The sequence below is a fragment of the Pezoporus occidentalis genome, unplaced genomic scaffold (assembly GCF_034315485.1).
Source record: "Pezoporus occidentalis ecotype Australia unplaced genomic scaffold, CSIRO_AGI_Poc_V1 ctg171, whole genome shotgun sequence".
In the NCBI taxonomy this organism is placed as follows: Eukaryota; Metazoa; Chordata; class Aves; order Psittaciformes; family Psittacidae; genus Pezoporus; species Pezoporus occidentalis.
The window spans coordinates 299,993-317,243 of NW_026913543.1; the positions used below are offsets into that span (position 1 = coordinate 299,993).

The 17,251-nt window shown below is 39.5% G+C and overlaps 1 protein-coding gene across 9 annotated transcripts in view; it reads right to left on the minus strand.

Annotated features, from left to right (window-relative positions):
- Window positions 1-17,251, minus strand: part of RIPOR3 (RIPOR family member 3) — a 53,276-nt gene that overhangs the window by 20,289 nt on the left and 15,736 nt on the right. For 3 of the 9 annotated variants that reach the window (XM_062613915.1, XM_062613916.1, XM_062613913.1), the window contains exons 2-10: window positions 10,603-10,731; window positions 6,547-6,693; window positions 3,669-3,747; window positions 3,079-3,102; window positions 2,898-2,951; window positions 2,031-2,180; window positions 1,387-1,450; window positions 946-989; window positions 101-226 (exon numbers count right to left, since the gene is read on the minus strand). In XM_062613915.1, coding sequence (XP_062469899.1) covers window positions 101-226; window positions 946-989; window positions 1,387-1,450; window positions 2,031-2,180; window positions 2,898-2,951; window positions 3,079-3,102; window positions 3,669-3,747; window positions 6,547-6,693; window positions 10,603-10,703 — 789 coding nt within the window. In that variant the 5' untranslated portion in view covers window positions 10,704-10,731. Of the gene's footprint in view, window positions 1-100; window positions 227-945; window positions 990-1,386; window positions 1,451-2,030; window positions 2,181-2,897; window positions 2,952-3,078; window positions 3,103-3,668; window positions 3,748-6,546; window positions 6,694-7,701; window positions 7,720-10,602; window positions 10,732-10,975; window positions 11,341-12,265; window positions 16,445-17,251 lie in introns of those variants that run through there. The other 6 variants (XM_062613917.1, XM_062613914.1, XM_062613918.1 and 3 more) reach the window with 6 other exon arrangements.

Here is a 17,251-nt window from a genome sequence, read left to right on the forward strand (position 1 = left end):
ACTTCAGAGGTTTGGCAAATATCTGGCAGCCTAACGGGTCAGTTATATGGTAGAAGACCTGTTAACCCACTGATTCCAATCCAACCATTATACACCACACCTTGATTTCAAGCTTCTCATGGAGATTCGGTATAAAGATCTTTTCTTCTTCATCCCATGTCTGGCTGTCATCAGTCTCAATCTTGCCTTTCAACCTCCATTTTTGGCGCCCCAGTCGCACAAACACCTAGAAACCAAAGAGAAAATGATGTTGGGTCAACATATTCCAGAATGTTCCCTTCAATCCACAGGCCTCACATTGTGCCAGTACTGCAGAAGTGAAACCATTCCTTTGATCACTATACATTTAGGAACTTTCATAAAGCTAGAGAACTGGAGGCAGAAATTCAGATTGCAGGTTTTAACACTTGAACTCAGTACCAAATGACATGTCCCACCCATTCTAGAACAACTGCAAAGCTATGTTGCATAGTAAGTGTAGGGGTACTGAAATAGAATGCACACTGGAATTCATTTGGAACTGTTAGAAGTAGGAAAGCAACCGAGTAAGATCCTTGGATGCATTCAAATCATGCCAAGGGCAACCCAGTAAGATACTAGGACGCATTCAAATCATGCCAAAGGCAACCTTCCAAGAAACAGACAGCAACTGTTATTTGATTCCAGAGCAACTCTGAAGACAAAGACCTGACAGGTTGGCTTTGATAGACAATCACTGCAGTCTTTTAAACCCCCTAAGACTTGAATCATACCTTTCCCTCTTCAATCTCAGGGAGCAGAGTAACTAGTGACTGTGCTAAAGCACTTTTCTCATCAGAACAGTGCAGTTTTATCACAGTCCACTTCCTGCCTGCCTTACACATGTTGCACCTTTGCTCTCCTGTTCCTCCACTGCAAACTCACAGCAGTAAAATAAAGGACAAAATGAATTGCTGTATACTGCACCTCATACTGGTCCCCTGGGCAGAGACGTGCAAAGCCCACCAACCCTGAAAAGAGAAGGAAAATTCTAATACTTGTAGCATTTTACAATGTCCCCCAAAGCCTCAGCTTGCAATAAATAAAGCAACTACCTGGCTAACACCCCCTTGCGCTTAACTGTGCAGAAGCTACACCACTGGCCCAAACTACTCTTAGAAGGGCAAACATTAATTGAGTTAAAGAAAGAAAGCTTGTCAGATTTTGTACTCAAGTATAGATACCATTGCAGATATGGTTTATGGCACCAAAGCAAACATTAATTTCCCAAAGTTCTATTAAGGGTCTCATCCAGAAAGCCAGTGGAAGCAACTGCCATTAAGTAAGTGTACTCTCAGTGGATCAGATTGTTACATAGGAAACCCCCAATCAACTGATGATTCTTGAAAGAAACAAAAATGAACATACCTTTCATCTTCAAGTGAAACTCTCCCAAATGGACCTCCAATGCCCCTTCTATAAAGCACATGTCCTAGAAGGAGGAATGAACAGTCACTATGACTGAAAAGCAGCACAAAGTAGCTACCTTCCCATAAAGGCTATTTTCTTTAATGACTTCTTTTCTTATTAGACACACAGTAACATCTTCACTAGGGGAGGCTGATAAAGAGTCCATTCATGCTACTTTTAAGACAGAAAATTATGATGTTGCTCCACAGAAGAATGTGACTACTTCAGCAGTTCACTGCCAGTTACCTTCCACTACTTGTTTTGTAAAAATAGCATAGCTTATTCATTATTCATTTTTCATCCCATTACTTCCAGTAGAAGTCATAGTGGACCCCAGTATTAAAGCAGAAATTCAAAGGATTTTTCACTCGTCTTTGCCAATGCATGAGGCCAAGCTGAACTGGGGCAAAAAAAAAAGAGAGGCACAGAATTCAAGAGCTTTCCTGTAAGGCATTTATTTACCTCACAAGCTTCAGTTCACATTACATACCTGTAATTCATTTATAGGTTAAGTTTTTAACCTGCACCATTAAAAAGAAAGCCAGCTTTAAGACCTAGTATGCTTTTTCTGGTCTTCATTATACATGTATAGTATTCCCTACCTCTGTGCACTCTTGGAAGTTCTTGTAAAGCTCCACTAGACTCTCTCTGGAGGCTTTGGTGGAAGGAGACAAGGAAAAGGCATGTTTCATATTCGCAGCGCCATCTCGTAGTCTGCACTGGATACAGTAAGCTTCATAGAGTTCCTCTACCTGTAAGATTTGGAGGGTAGGGGAAGAATGAACAAGAATTACCCCGGCAGATTTAGGAAGTTTTGGAAAGGAATATCAGCAGTCTTTCCTGGCAAAAGAAAAAACAAACAACAAAATCCCACTATCACAGCATTGCACAATGTTGCAGCTCCTGCGTTTTACAGACTGATAAGAGTGCTACAGTTTGTAGACATTCCTGCACAAAAGCATGGGATATTGAGAAACAATCAGCTCTGCTGCTATCAAGACTACAAGACAAGGAGTAGACTAACAATTCATTCAGGGAAAAAAATTGCTTGGACAGTAAGAAACCAATTCTGTCAATACAGATTAAAACACCTACAGCTATGTCAGGAAGGAGATTTCAATCCTTTGGAAGCAGAGGGCAGACAGCAGACATTCACTCCACAGGACTGCCCATTTGGCCCCTTGTGGGGAGGGAGGAGAACATGTAAGTCTCCTTGCAGCAGCATTTTCTGAATAAACCGACAGGGTATACAAACTGGTTTCACAGGCAAACACAGGTTGGGCTGTGCTCAACATTCAGCCTGAATCCAACCATTCAAGAAAATAAATAAATAAAACTCCCCTCCTCCTGTAAAAAGAGTGGTTACAGCTTTCAGGACGACCCAGCACTATGCCCCTTCAGGTGAATTAAAATATTTTCTGTTTAGACAGCTTGCTTATGTAGCAGTGCAAGATCTAAAACCCCCTTACCTTGCTTATGTGAAACTCCAGTTTTCTGATGTACCTCTCCACCAAGCGGATTTGCTTTTGAAGAAGGGAAAGAGAGGGTCTTGAGAAAGTTATTTCTTAAACATGCCTTTAAGTAACACAGCAGACACATCATCCATTCTTCACTGTTTGCAACATTTCATCTCATCCTCAATAGTCTTACCTTATCCAGGTCATAGTAGAAAGCCTGAAAGGAAAATAGCAGAGGCTGAACAGAAGAGCACGTGTATTTTGTACATATTAACGATACTTTCATATTGACTTAGAGACTCACAAGGCTTATCTGAAGTTACACTAAATTAAGATGCATTATTTACTACAAGGAGACATGCCAACATTTTTAAAAGTAGTTTCATTTTCTGTGCATGGTTGGTTGGTTTCTCTTTGCAGATGCTTTAAATGAGACAGTCTTGCTACCATCTATAACAAGGACCTGGACATTGGTGATGGCACATGGGAGGTTTTGGGTTTTCCTTTTTTTTTTTTAAATCTAGTTATTATTTCCCAAAGGAAAGGCAAAGTTGGATGTATGAGTTGTCTTTTCATTACCCCTGTCGCTGAAGGTACTTCCAGGTTGTTGTGAACACAACAGAATGAAGGACACATTCACCAGCTACTTAAAATCAAACCCAGTCTTTATCACCGTTTCTGTCCATCCAGAGTCAGTTCCTGAAGCCCCAGGTGTGAGAGAACATCTACTTTTGTGGCTTTATTTTTAAAGTATTTAAGTATTTAACCTTAAAAGCATCTTACCAATCTGGAGTTCCTTTTTGTATCTTTGTGTCGACCAGAAAGATAATCCAGTTCAGCCTGGTGTGCTTCCAAGTATTCACTGGAGAGGAATAAAACCCAGTGTTACATTCTTCTGGTGCATTCATTATAACACTCCCCAAAGAATTTTTCAACAGAAAGTTAAAGCAACATCCTTTGTTAGAAAACTTCTCTTGTTTTACTCTCTAGAGATATGAATGGCTATATAAAGGGATATGGCTCAACAGACAAGAAAGGGCATTTGTCTGTGGAAATCGCCCTAAATGCAAAGTCACTCCTCAAGGAGCATCTGTACACAAGTGCCAGAAGTTTCTGGTTACTTGTTGTCTAACATTTAAAGATGTTGTACATTAGGAATCCCCCTCAATATTTTTTACTCCTCCAAGATGTTGGATGCTACAGTGCAATTAAAGAAGGCCACCAACTCCATCTTACAAAGTCAAAGAACTGCAACAGGAAACACTTGAACTACAAAGCCAAGCTCACAGAAGTACTCCATATGTAAGGCAGGACATATTCAGTGTTTTAGCAAACAGCTGAATAGCACCTTTTAGTACATGAGAATTTCTTAATGTAACCATTACATTTTCCAGAATTAGAGCTATTTTGCAAGGTGTGAAGCAGCTGGTGCCAGTTGGCTTCTGGAGTTGCTTGCAAGCAAGGATTGTCCCTTAGGAGTTCACACAGGGACTTAACCTATTTCTTCTTAGACTATCTTCTTCCAACTCTGCTTTTAATACAGAGCACACTTAGGTAACTTTTTCCTCTTGTGCTTAAAAGAGAAAAAGAGTCACTTGGTAAATACTACATTATAAGACACAGTCTCTGAGCAGTCAAAATAACTTTGTGAAGAAGTGAAATTGTCTAAAACATCTGCTTTGATGCATTTACTTTTCTTACTGTTTAAAACCAGCTCCCCAAGACAGCCAGTGGCTCCAGCATTGAGTGGTCTGCTCTTTACACTTGCCTGTTAACGGCTCAGTGCAGAAGTAGCCAAGGCTGGTAGCAGAACAGAATTCACTTACCTTTTAGAAAAGCTTCCTCACTTTTAGATTTAAGTATGTTAGTATTGCCAGCTTGATTAAACGGTACCCAGATGGTTAACAGAAGAGTTATTTTCTATAGCTATAAAGCAGCAGGCACGTAAAACATGCTCTGTACTAAAAATTCAAATCACTCCAGCACCAAGTGGACTTAGTCTGCATCTACTTAAAATTTGGACTTTACATTGCTATTTGATACAGTTGTTTTCTGTAGGTTAGTCAATTAGCTAGCTCCTCAGTTTTGGCAGGAATCTGACCATGCGGCATTCACTGCAGAACTGGGAACAAATTCTGATTCACTTTATGGTTTCTCTTCCCTAAGCTCTGATAAATTCTAAACTCTGCAAAAACATTTGGTTTCACTATTTGATTTAAATCAAAATCCACTAATAAGACATTGACTGATATTTTTAGGGCTAAGACTTTATAGCCTTTTATCAGAACAAAAATGTGACACATCTAAGTTTATGATCTATTATTACACCACGTTTTATGTTCTTTGCTTAAGAAAACAAACTATGATACGAATTAATATAGTAGCAAAATTTTGAGGACAGCAGTAACATACGTGAATTAGTAACATACTGTTAGTAGGATGCCAGCAGAAAGAGCTACTGTGTTTACAAATCCAAGGAGAGGTATTTTATATTCCCACAGGTACTTCAGGGTGTAAGTATTCCTACAATATTAGACCAGATCCATCAACATCAACTGTAAAGATGCAAAATGTGTATTTTGATATAAAAAGATTTGAGGACTCAGTTAAAGGTTGATGAGTTTCAACCACTGATGGAGGCAAACAGCACTTACCACACTTCCTGCCTGGTTTATAATAGCTGCCATATCAGCATTCCTATCAGGTAACTGACAGCTTCCCCAAAGCCAGAATACCCTAAAATCAGCCCATCCTTTGAACTCTACTGTGCCTGATGCATGCATCCCACTTCTGCCAGATGGGAGACAATGGACAAAATTGGTCTTTGGCCTTTTCACTGAAGTCTGTACTGATGCAACATTTGCTATGCATATAAACCATAAAAAAACAGTGCTACATTTAAAGCAAGATAATGTTATTTACATTGCCATAAGAAGATGGAGCTGTACTACAGCTCTGTTTCATCACCTCAAGTCAGCTGAAGTTTTCAGGTGGATCTGCTTAGACCTTTCCCTTACAACAAGGCACACAGAGAGGAAAGAGTACTTCTGAACTCCAAAGCTGAAGTCTATTAAAACAAAACCAACCAAACAAACAAAAAACCCAACCCACAAGAATATCTAGCTCTAATTAGCACAGGGAGAATAGGAACAGTTTATGAACCAGCCTCCCACTGTGTCCTTGCAGGACACACCCTCACTTTCAGACTTGGTCTTAAGTCAGTTTCTTGAGTCAAAGCAACTCGACACAATTCCATTTCCAGAAGCATTCTGCCAATCACCCCCCAGATCTGGCTCTCCCATCCCTATCCAAGTCTCTCCTTGATCTGCAGACTTCCTGCCTGCCACCCTGCATGCTCTGAAAGCCTCCCTTCCTCAAGGGAGGACTCAGTTGCTCCCGAAGAGATGGGGAATCTCCCTACAGAGTTTGATCTGTCACTGCCTTTTCAGAGAACTGTTACAAGCTAGGAACAAACAAAAACATCACAGCATTTTGTCTGCAAGCAGACTGTCTGAGAATGAAAGAAACTTGTTATACAAGGTCTCAAGCCAGTGTCTGGGAAAGTCATTACATCTGTTTAGAGATGGAGACAGAACAGCGATATACAGACTTAAGCAGCACGACTGGGTGAGGCAAATTACAATATTTGAAAAGTCCTTACTTAAGTCCTTTCTTCAAAGCTTCAAAAATTTTCTTCACCTGCAGTGGCTTTGGATCCCAGATGACTGCCCCTTTCTGCAGGGAGTTATAAGCCTTGGGGGATTTCAGTGACATTCTTGATCTCACTGAACTTCTGCCGAGAGACTTTCTGTAGAAAGAGAAAAGAAATACGGGAAAGATGCAAACCCTATGACCTAGGAGAAAAGATACCTAAGCCACAAGGCTTCCAGGCTACAAGTTGTATGTCCAATCCCATATACCTTTACTCAAAAGAGCAGAGAAAACTTTCACAGATAACATTAGAAAGTTAAGGCAGAAAAGTTAGTGCAGAAAAGCTGCAAGCTTTCTGTGGCTTCAATAATAATAATTTCACTATAAGAAACATCTCCTTCTCCAAGCTTGACGCAGACTCCAAGAAGCCTCCTGGTTCTCTCTTTTACCCTTTTTCAAATAAAGAAGGATCATGCATATCCCTATTTCTTCAGGAAGGAGGGGGGGGAACACAGCAAGCAAGAGAAAAGATTTTTATAATGGCTAATAACAACTTCATGCTCGTACTGATAGCAGTCATCTTAATGGACACACATGGAAGCTAGCTAAGGCCCTGTTTCTGTGTGCACATTCACACCAGTTGTTGGGTCAACTATGGAATTAGTCAAGTAAGCCACGCTGCAGGACAAAGACATTCCCATTCTGCACCTCTCAAGTGTAGAGACCTACAAGTCAGGAAAACAAGGCAACAAATTTTTGAACTCCTCAAGGCCTAAGCACAAAGTTAACATAAAAAGCCTTTAGAATTAGCTATTTCTTTGCCTGCATTCACCATCGATTTAAATGATGGCTTAGAGCCCTACCACATTTTAGCAAAGCAAACTACCAAGCCCAGATTGCATACAAGACATAATTATCCAGATTGCACACAAGATAGAATTATCAAGGTGTTTTTTCAGTGTCCAACACCTCATTTCCTTTTAAAAGCAACTGCAAAACCAAAACTAAATATTGTTTCTAACAGAAGTCCCATGCACAGGATTTTCTGTACTAACCTAAAGAGTTAAAACACCCCCATTAGTTCTATACATCTACAATATTTAAAACACAAAATAAGTGTTCTGCAAATAGTTCTTTCATATTGTCAGATTCCTGCCTGCCTAACCTCTATATATACACTCCTCTAAGTCTTAGCTATTTTTGTATAGTTTTGTTATTAATCTCTGTAAGTCAAGACTCTAAAACAACATTACCTAAAGAAGTTTCCCATTCTTCCAAGCCAAGCCAACTGGCTGCTCTTAGAGAAGCTTTCCACCTTCTCTACGCTCTCCACCCTAAATCCAGCACACCTGAAGAAATGATGAACCTCAACAAGCTTAATACTTTGCCACTGGCTGGTTTAAGTTCTAAGCATGTGACTGGAGGCCTAAGGATATTGAGCTTGGTGATTAAATCCTAGGCCCACCACACCTGAGGGCAATCCCAGTCCAGTTACAGAAACCCTTGAGTAACTACTTTAATTACCCTGGTGCTACATTTCCACTTAACTCCATTTTTAACATATAATCCACCAAAAAATCTGATAAAATTAGGGGTTGCCAAACATTACTGGACATGTAATTTCTTCACCCTGGTGATTACCTTGGTTTTTATGATGGCTTAATGTAAAGCATTAATTAACCACACCATTTGGAGCTCAGGTTACCTATAATGAGGAACATAGCTGTCAAGTTAGAAACCTACATTGTTTTCACTGAGCATTCCATGCAAAGCAAGAGGATTTCAACAGGAATAACACTGGAAGGGACAGTCTATCCAATAACAGCAGCTGAAAGAATCTCCTAGAAGGATCATTACTTAAGATTCTTTCATGCAAAGAAGGAAATAGCATCCAGTTCCACGCTCTAGACGAGTGCACTATTTAGCAAGATATCATATGGAAGATACAAGATAATGCTATCTTTCAAAATTAAAAAGCCCAAATTACTCCTGTGTTTTGTCAGGTTTTGGGAAGGAAAGGACTTTGATATTTACCTTCACAGTTTTGGATAGCAAATCTTAAATTCAGGAAATCATTTCCTTCAGGTGAAAATACAGCATCTAAGCATGGATAGGTTGGGATTTAAAACTCACTGTTTTCCTCAGTATCTCCACTGACTGATGCAGCCCATACATACTCAGTGCACTGATGTTAAGAATCCCATTTTCATACATTTCCTAGAAAAGTGAAGTGGCTGACAAAGGCCTTTAGGGACAGCAGCTATAAGCTAGATGCTATGCTGCTGCTTTCCCTTGGGAACTTAATTTAAATATCAGATTTCACACTTTATAGATAACAGTAATAACATTTGCTTCCTGTAGAGACCATTGTAAAGAAAAATGAAATAGTGTGTCTGACAGAGAGCCTCAAAAGGAAATTGCTAAAGAAATGCAAAAGTATATTTAGCGTCTGCTTAAGAATCATCTCCATGTGGACCTGATTTGTGTGTCATCTTTTGGACAGAGCTTGCATAGGGCCCCTGCAATCTCCTGCTGTGTTTTGCAACAGTGCCTGGAGGAGAGATAAGTTAGGAAAGGGTGATTAAAAAATTTCTTCACTATGCTGGGAAAGGCTTTTGGGTGTTCACTGGGCTGTGACTGAGCATTCAGTAAACAAATTTTCCTTCTTGTGGTGATTCCTGAACAAAACTGTCTGTCTAAGCACTTAAAATAATGAAAAGCAACATCATAAACCAAAATGCGTAGAGAGGCATTTTGCAGCTAAAAGCAACAGAATAGTCTTAAGGGACGTATGAACTCTTCTGTTTGGAGCATTCTTACCCCACTGGACTGTGCCTTTGTTGAAGAAACAGCTGTTCAACAGTTTTCCTGGTAAATCCTTTCCCTGCTAGAACTCTCACTATGGACTTGAGCTCAAGTCTGTTTCTATAATTTAATGTCAGTGTTTTTCTCAAGCCCTTAGTGATTGGTGTGATTTAGCTGTCCAGCCTTTGCTAGGTGTAGTATTATCTTTCAGCTTCCACAACAAATTAATTTAGTGAAATGTGAAGACTTTTTCTTGCTGGAATTGCGTTTTTGCTCATGCATTACCATGCTATGTTTAGCTGAAAGCTTAATTCAGCCCTTTGGTTCTTTGAAAAGATATTTTATGACATGAGTCAGGTTTTTTACTGGCACACAACAGGATTTTTTTGAGTACAATACTTCTAGAAGCATACTTTCCAATGCTTCTATATGATACTGCTAAATGATTCACTTTGTTATTATTCTAGCATGCATTGGCAGTCAGAGATTATATTCATTTTCCATTTATATGTCATATCTTTTAAAAGCACTTGACAGCCTATAGAGGGATCAGAAAAAGAACAAGAGCACTTCTAGTGGAAAAGCTGCAGTTATCTGCATAGAGCAGTGCTACACAACAAGTTATGATAAGCAAAAGGGAAGAACAGTGCAGGATGGTTTAGCAATTATGCAACTCAACTGAAGACTTAAAGACTGGACTGCAACCTTGGCTATACGATAGACCTGTTACTGATAGCAGTGAATTTGCAGTGGTCTTCTTGGCCTCTAGTATTGCTCCCTTCCTCTCTTTTGTGGCATTGCCAGAAAGCAGCCCTTCCTCTCACGTAATGCTGCTCTCCTTTAATAACTCCACGGGAACTTGAGTTGGGTTCAGTTACATATTTTGCCAGGACTCACCACTAACATCCCCACCTTTATAAAAGTCTATGAGATTTTTAATTACCACAACTACCCCCAAGGTTTTAGTCAAAAAGCATCAGTTACAACTAGGCTGCTAGCAGGAAAGGTCACGTAAATGGACACTATTAATAGTCTGATACATAGATTCTGAAACCCAGCCATTTCTGGAGTACAGTGTGTGTAAGATAGTGAGGTGTGAAGTACAGCTATTTATCAGTGAGCCATGACAACACTCAATAGTTTTAAGATAAAAATGAAGGAACAACTTCTACACATAGATACCCTAGGTTAAACAATACATTCACAGTCCCTAATGTCTGCTGCCCAGACGATCAGGTGCTTTACTTCTTGTGTTACTTACGCCAGTTTTCTGCTTTGCACAGTGCTGAAGCCAGTGAAGGAACAGCTCCTGCTGATACCACCCCCATCACCGGGGGACACAAATGTGAGTTTGACTGACATGCCTGCCAGTCAGTAACTCCGTCAGCTTCTGCAATAAACAGAAAAACAGATGAGAAAAAACCTTCTTGGCAGTCCTGGTTTGTGGTGCTGCAAGTGCTGAGCTGCATGGAAGTGGAAAGCCAAACCAACAGACAATAGATTAAATAGAAAAACAAGACCTGTCTGCTATACACGTTTCCTCTGTTGTCATCCACAATACAATTAATAAGGGACTGAATAGTCTAAAATGAAATCTCCTATGCCCTCTTCAATTTCTGACTGATTTTACAAACTCTCTATGTAAAGCCAGATTAGCCTCAATTCACAGGCTCTCTACATTTCTGTAATTGTCCCACTGCTTAAGGAGTTCAGGCCAACCACTATATTTCCAAATCGTTATGTATGCCAGCACAATACTTAAGCTCCAGACTTAGTCAGGTCCAAAAAAGCAGTTCTTTGCATCTGTGCAGACCCACACTGAAGTCAATGGTAGAACTGGCTGAGCGTGGTACTTAAGCCCAAGGCAGAAGTCTAGTTTCAACAGTAAACTTCAGGTTCATACTCCTCCTCTGCCAGGATTGCTCTTGGATTGCTGTCCTCTGTTTTCCATCAGTCAAAATCTTTTGCTTTCTGGAGAATTGTGTTTTCTGCCATATGTCTATAGAATCCAAGTTACAATATAAGTAACAGACATATCCTTCAAGCAGCTGTAGAAAATCACCCAGACAGTTAATATACAGAAAAATTCCCTTCCTTCCCCCCTCAAGCTGGTGTAACGTAAACACCACAACTGAGTAAAACCAAGTAAAACAAAAAGCTGGAGTATCTATTTGTAGAGAGAAGCACAAACTCCAGTGAAGAGCTCTACATGATGCACACAAAAATGTCCTGCACTACAGAACGTGCTCTGAAAAACAGTGAGCTCCTAATCTATCACAATAAATACTGGAAAGAAAACCCTGTGCCTGACAGTATCCCATCACTATGGCTACAATTAGTGAGACTAGAAGCCCAGAAATGTCAAAATGTTAAGATAAGACTCTTCTCCTGGCTCTGCCACTAACTTGGAGAGCAACCTAACTCAATACTCTTCCAGACTGCATATAAAGAATTGTATGGTTAAATATACCTCCCAAGAGGGGTGAGATTTGAGAGTGTTTTGCTAATTCTGGGCTAGTCTACAAGTAGAGGGAATTACTTACTGTAAGTGACTATGCTTTAGGTATCACTGTCTACCAAAGCAGTAACAGAAGTTGTAATGGATTTCCACAAGCAGCAATCTTGCAGTGAGACCTGCCTATTTCATTAGCTCCCTGGGCTGAGGCCTAACACTCCATTGTTCTACAGGCTTTGCCAACCTATTAATCCATCTGTGAAATACAGTCAGAAGATTTAAGAGCAAGAGGTAATAATGACAAATCTGAGCCAGCTACCTGCTTTGCAAGCTACCTAGTTGTCAAAAGAGGTGTTGGGCATGGCTAGGCATTTTGTATCTCAGTCCATCGAAATCTACATAACTCCATAGCTTCAGCAGTATCAATGGAAATCCGTTACATGGAAAAAATTAGATGCCTCTTAATCACCTTTTAATCAAACTGTACAGCACTTATGTTCTCTTGCTTCGAACGGATGCCTCCTCTACACCCTTAATCAGAGACTGTACTTGCATCATATCACAGCTGAAGTTTTGAAATATTTTCCATTCTTTCCTCTAGTTTTCCACTGCTTGTAAGCCTGTGAACAGTCACCCCATCAAAAGGATCATTAGACTGAAAAAAAATATGCAACTTACTGAAAAATGTAATTGCATAACAAGCAGCCAAAAGAAGAAATAAAGGGAATAGCCTCATGGTTATTGACCACATCCCTCATCATGGCTAAGTCAGATTCCCAAGATCTGTTCTTCAGCTCTCTAACCTGGGAAACTTAGTTCATGGGTAAAAGAGGAAGGAAGTGCAGGAAAAGCTTTCCTGATTTCATAGAACTCCTAAAGCCTGCATAGCACAACACTGAAAGCATGTAGACAAGGAACAAACAAAAAGAGGCAGACCCTTGAGAGGCTCAGAAAGTGGAAAATGATGAGGAGACTCCCGAGGTAAAACTCTGTGGTACAGAGCTCTAGATGTGAAACATTAGCTTGGAAATGTACAGACCACCCAAAACTCCACTGGTGAAAGAAAAAAATTGCTTAAATTGCCTAGACTTGATCCTGTTGCACACATCTTTATAAATCAAATAGAGCTCTCCAAGAAGATGTGCTGTTGCAAATGAGAGATGAACTGGACCTCACTTGTCCACAGCCATAAGCATTTAAAAATTCTCATGGGATGTTTGTTGAACTGCACAATGCTCAGGCCTCAAGGCCACTGACCGGGTCACGTCCTCCTGTAGCTACTTCCAAAAGCAATTCATAAGCACATTTTCACGTCTCCTTCTTGTAAGAATGAAGAGAATTTAAATAATGTTAGGAAAGCACCATTAAAGGGGTTATCTTTCTTTCTTTGAAATAACAGCAACGGAGTCAAATACCACTTGTATGTATTTTTTGTAGCGACCTACAAATCTTACAGCTCACTTCACACTTCTGAGTAGAAGACCATAAGTAGGATGTCAAGACAACATTTTATTTGTAAGAAAGATTTATAAATGCGGTTGTTTAAACAGAGGGTTTTGCTAGCCAGAGTGTCTGTACAGAAGTGTTGAGCTATGTTACAACTGCTCCTGAGAAAAAGCATCTGGACACATCTCAAATTCAACTCTCCCTTTAGGCTAGAAATAAATCAGGTAAGGACCTCTGACAAAGCTGAGTTCAAATCTGTCTTCAAACCTGCAACCTCTGCTGCGCAGGGCAGTGTCTCCAACTCTCATAAACACAGGGATTATACCCTGGGGAGCAGAGGAACTTCCTCTCTTTTAATCTTCCCCAAAAGCACAGTGTGAATACAGTAGCTATCATGGCTGGCATTTGTACAGCATAAAAATACCAGACCAAACTGGAGGAGTCTATTGCTGGGGCAAGAGAAACACTGAACTACTGATAAAAACAAAAGGAGTCTTGAAAAAGCCTTACAAAGCTTGTGAGTCTCAAGCAGATCTCCCAGCTACCACATACGAATTGACTCAAACACTTTAATACAAAGGATTTTGTAAGACTGAGAATTCAGGTCTCAGAAATGTATTTCTAATACAAATCAAATGAGCATTTTCTTCAAATTAAAAGAGTATGTTTGTCCCTGTTTCAGTGATTTGCCATATTAAACTATTAGCATTTAACCTGCAGTGTTACCAAGTATCCAGGCACACAGAGCCAAACATTTGACCTTCTATGCAGCCATGAGCACGCTCAAACTGCATGGTCTGCTTTGTCTCTGTTGGTATTAGGATATTCCTCAAGCCAAAGGACCTTCATCCTCCACAAACAAAAAACTGGTGTCTGTTTGTGTTTATGGCTAAACTTTTCCAGCCCTAGTCACATATTTAATTGTTTCTGGGCACAATGGTTTCAGCAATTTTATGAGGAAAATATGACTCATTGACTTCTTGCAAAATATTTCTGCTTGTGTTTTGTATTTTGAATTAGTAGGCATGTTTTTCTTTTAGTACCTCCAAGAGGTTCACTTGAACTTGGTAAACTGTGGCTAGAGTAAGGTATTCACATTTGCTTCAGATGTATAATATTTCAATCACGAGTGACCAGTTGGTTAAGAGCCACACTCTTGTTCCTAGCTGTGTGCCTACAAAAACCGTACCAGATTTCTGATTCCTTCAGCTAAGCGTGGATGCACACATCGAGCTGATAACCCAGGTACATGTGGCCACGTATCTCACTAGTGTCAGTACTCGCTTCAGCAAGCAGCAGCTGCAACATAATAAAAGCCAGTTTGAAACCACATAAATTGTTAGCCCCCATAGAAAATAAACACAGCGACTGTACACAAACTATCAAATGTCGATCACTTCAATGTCTCAGGATCATGTTTGTAATTTGGGATATGTTATGTGATTATAATTTGTCCAACACCACCCGATGTTAACTTTCATCTTACTTTTTTAGACTATTGTTGTTAGTTTTATACATAATTTTATTTGTAAATATTACCTTAGCTCTACCCGGAAGGGCAACAGAGCCACTTTGTCTTCTACTTGTGGAAGCCGAGCAGAGTTGATTTAATTTTGTATTAACACCGCATAATCCTTTCCTCAGTATCAGAGGTGCTCAACGTTTTAACGGAGGGACTGCAGCATTGATCCTAAAATATGTGGCTTATATTTGTGCCTGTACGGAGAATCCTCTGAGATAGTGGATTTTTGTATAGCATAGTATATAGATTTTATTGTAGGATTGCCACCTGGAATCTATGTCATTTTAGAGCATGGTTTTATAAAATTGCTCCATAACAGCCAAATTTGCTATTAATGTCTATTGGTTCTACACCATTTCTACTGAAACTCGATTTTCACTGTATCTACCCCAAGTCAGTAGTGATTAAGCAGATGAACGTTTAGGGACTTCAGAAACATTCTCTACTTACTCTAGCAATGATCTGTGATTCCAACTTTTTATCTGCTGTTTCAAAAAACCCTGCAGTCAAAGGTGCTAAGTTACTTTTCCACTTCCCTGCATTTATTATAAACTCATCACAACAACTGTTTTGCTGTTATAACTGCATCTGTATTGGAGTTTTAGCTGATACAAATATATACTGCAAACACAATAGGTGAAAAGACAACCTTAACATAATTACACCGGAGAATTTCTAGCATAAGTCAAATTTAAGACTAACTTTGCAAACTGGACTACATTTGTCTACCATCACATTGATGTGATCACAATGTTTTTTTCCATCTCATTTATTTCAAAACTCAGGCACAATGGAATTAAGTAACCCTTCTGAATGCTTATGATGGGTGGGATCCATTTCAAAACACTTGCGGCAGACAATGGCATTTGAGTCTTTCATGACACTGATAAAGAAAAAGAAATCAGATTATCACAATGTATTACAATAATGTAAAACACTTTGGACAAAGTCTCAGGGCTGATCTGGGCCTGAATCACTGAAGCTTCTTGTGATTTCAATGTACCACGGAACAGTCTGGAAATCTCCAGACTTTGGCACTTAATTTGCAGTGTTGGATATCTAAAGAATCCAGACCACTACATTAATGAAACTCCTGAGATGTGATAACATCATAACTTAGCCCTAATACCTCTAAAGGCAGATGTAATGAAAGCTTACTGAACAAAGAATGAAGTGACCAGCTTGTGTACAGCACAGTGTTGAATCCACTGGGAAAATACACACTGCATTTAATCTTTGCTCTTGAGCATTCCTTAGAAAAACCATTGACCTCAGCAGCAATGTCTATGTTGCTAGATAAACATTCCAAATTTATGATTAAAACCCCTTAAATTTTAAGCATTTTTGTTCAATTGTTAGACAAACATGCTATTTATACACTCATTGGCAGAAGTAAGAAAAAATTCTCTGGTTATTCTTCTAGAGATGAAAAGTCATCTGAATTAGGGACACTGAAAGTGCCCTTGATGCTACACCTCAATACAGCTGTTCTAACACAGCTTTACATTCAAATACAGATCCTTTCTTCTGGTAAATCCTTTCTGTGGAAAGTATTCATAACACAAGGATTCACAGCAGAATCTGAAAAGGTTTTATGTAATTCACTTTAACATTGGAATTCCAACCTGTGGGAACACAGAAAGGGGAAGAGCCACTGCAGTTACATTTTCATCTCACCCTACTCATCTTTCTCCCTGCTGATTCCTATAAATAAAAATAAATAGGAATAAAACAATGTAGGCAGATGAACTTGTTCAGCTGCCTTTGTAGAAAAATACAATCCCTGCAGGAAACTATCTCCTACCCTACAGCTACCTACTGTTTAGCTATAGTGCTGTGAAGACCACCAGATACAGCTGTACAAAGCCATGAACAACCATTCTTCACTCACTGACACCAAACGTTTCTCATAGAATCACAGAATACCAGGTTGGAAGGGACCTCAGGTATCATCTGGTCCAACCTTTCTAGAAAAGCATGCTCTAAACTAGATGTCCCAGCATGACTAGATCTCCTGGAGGAATGGTTTCATGCTGTTTCCAGCATGGAATTATTTCTGCTGGTTTAAGACCAAGCAGGGTGAGAAATTACATAGCAATTCTGCTATGGTGGAAGATTTTGCTTCTCTACATATCTACATGTGTCCCATAGAACTTACTGGCCTAAACCTGTTTAACCTAGATTATTAGATGGGCCCTTTACTTTGTACCAAACTTAGATCTGAGGGGTTGTATTTTGAAAGTCTCAAATGATTCAGGAATATAATCCCATTCTCAGAAGTAATTTAGGCTCTTAGGAGGTAGTTAAATTGTTTTTTAGTAAGAATTACATTCATAGCTTACACTATTTAGAAAGATGGGGCTTCAGTGTGTAACTCCTTTTGGTACTTTTGCAGATTTTATCTAGGCTGATTCAACTCTTAAATATATATTTCAATACTGCATATCTGACATAGTTTCCTCCTAGCCACATTCAAGCTAGGTATGA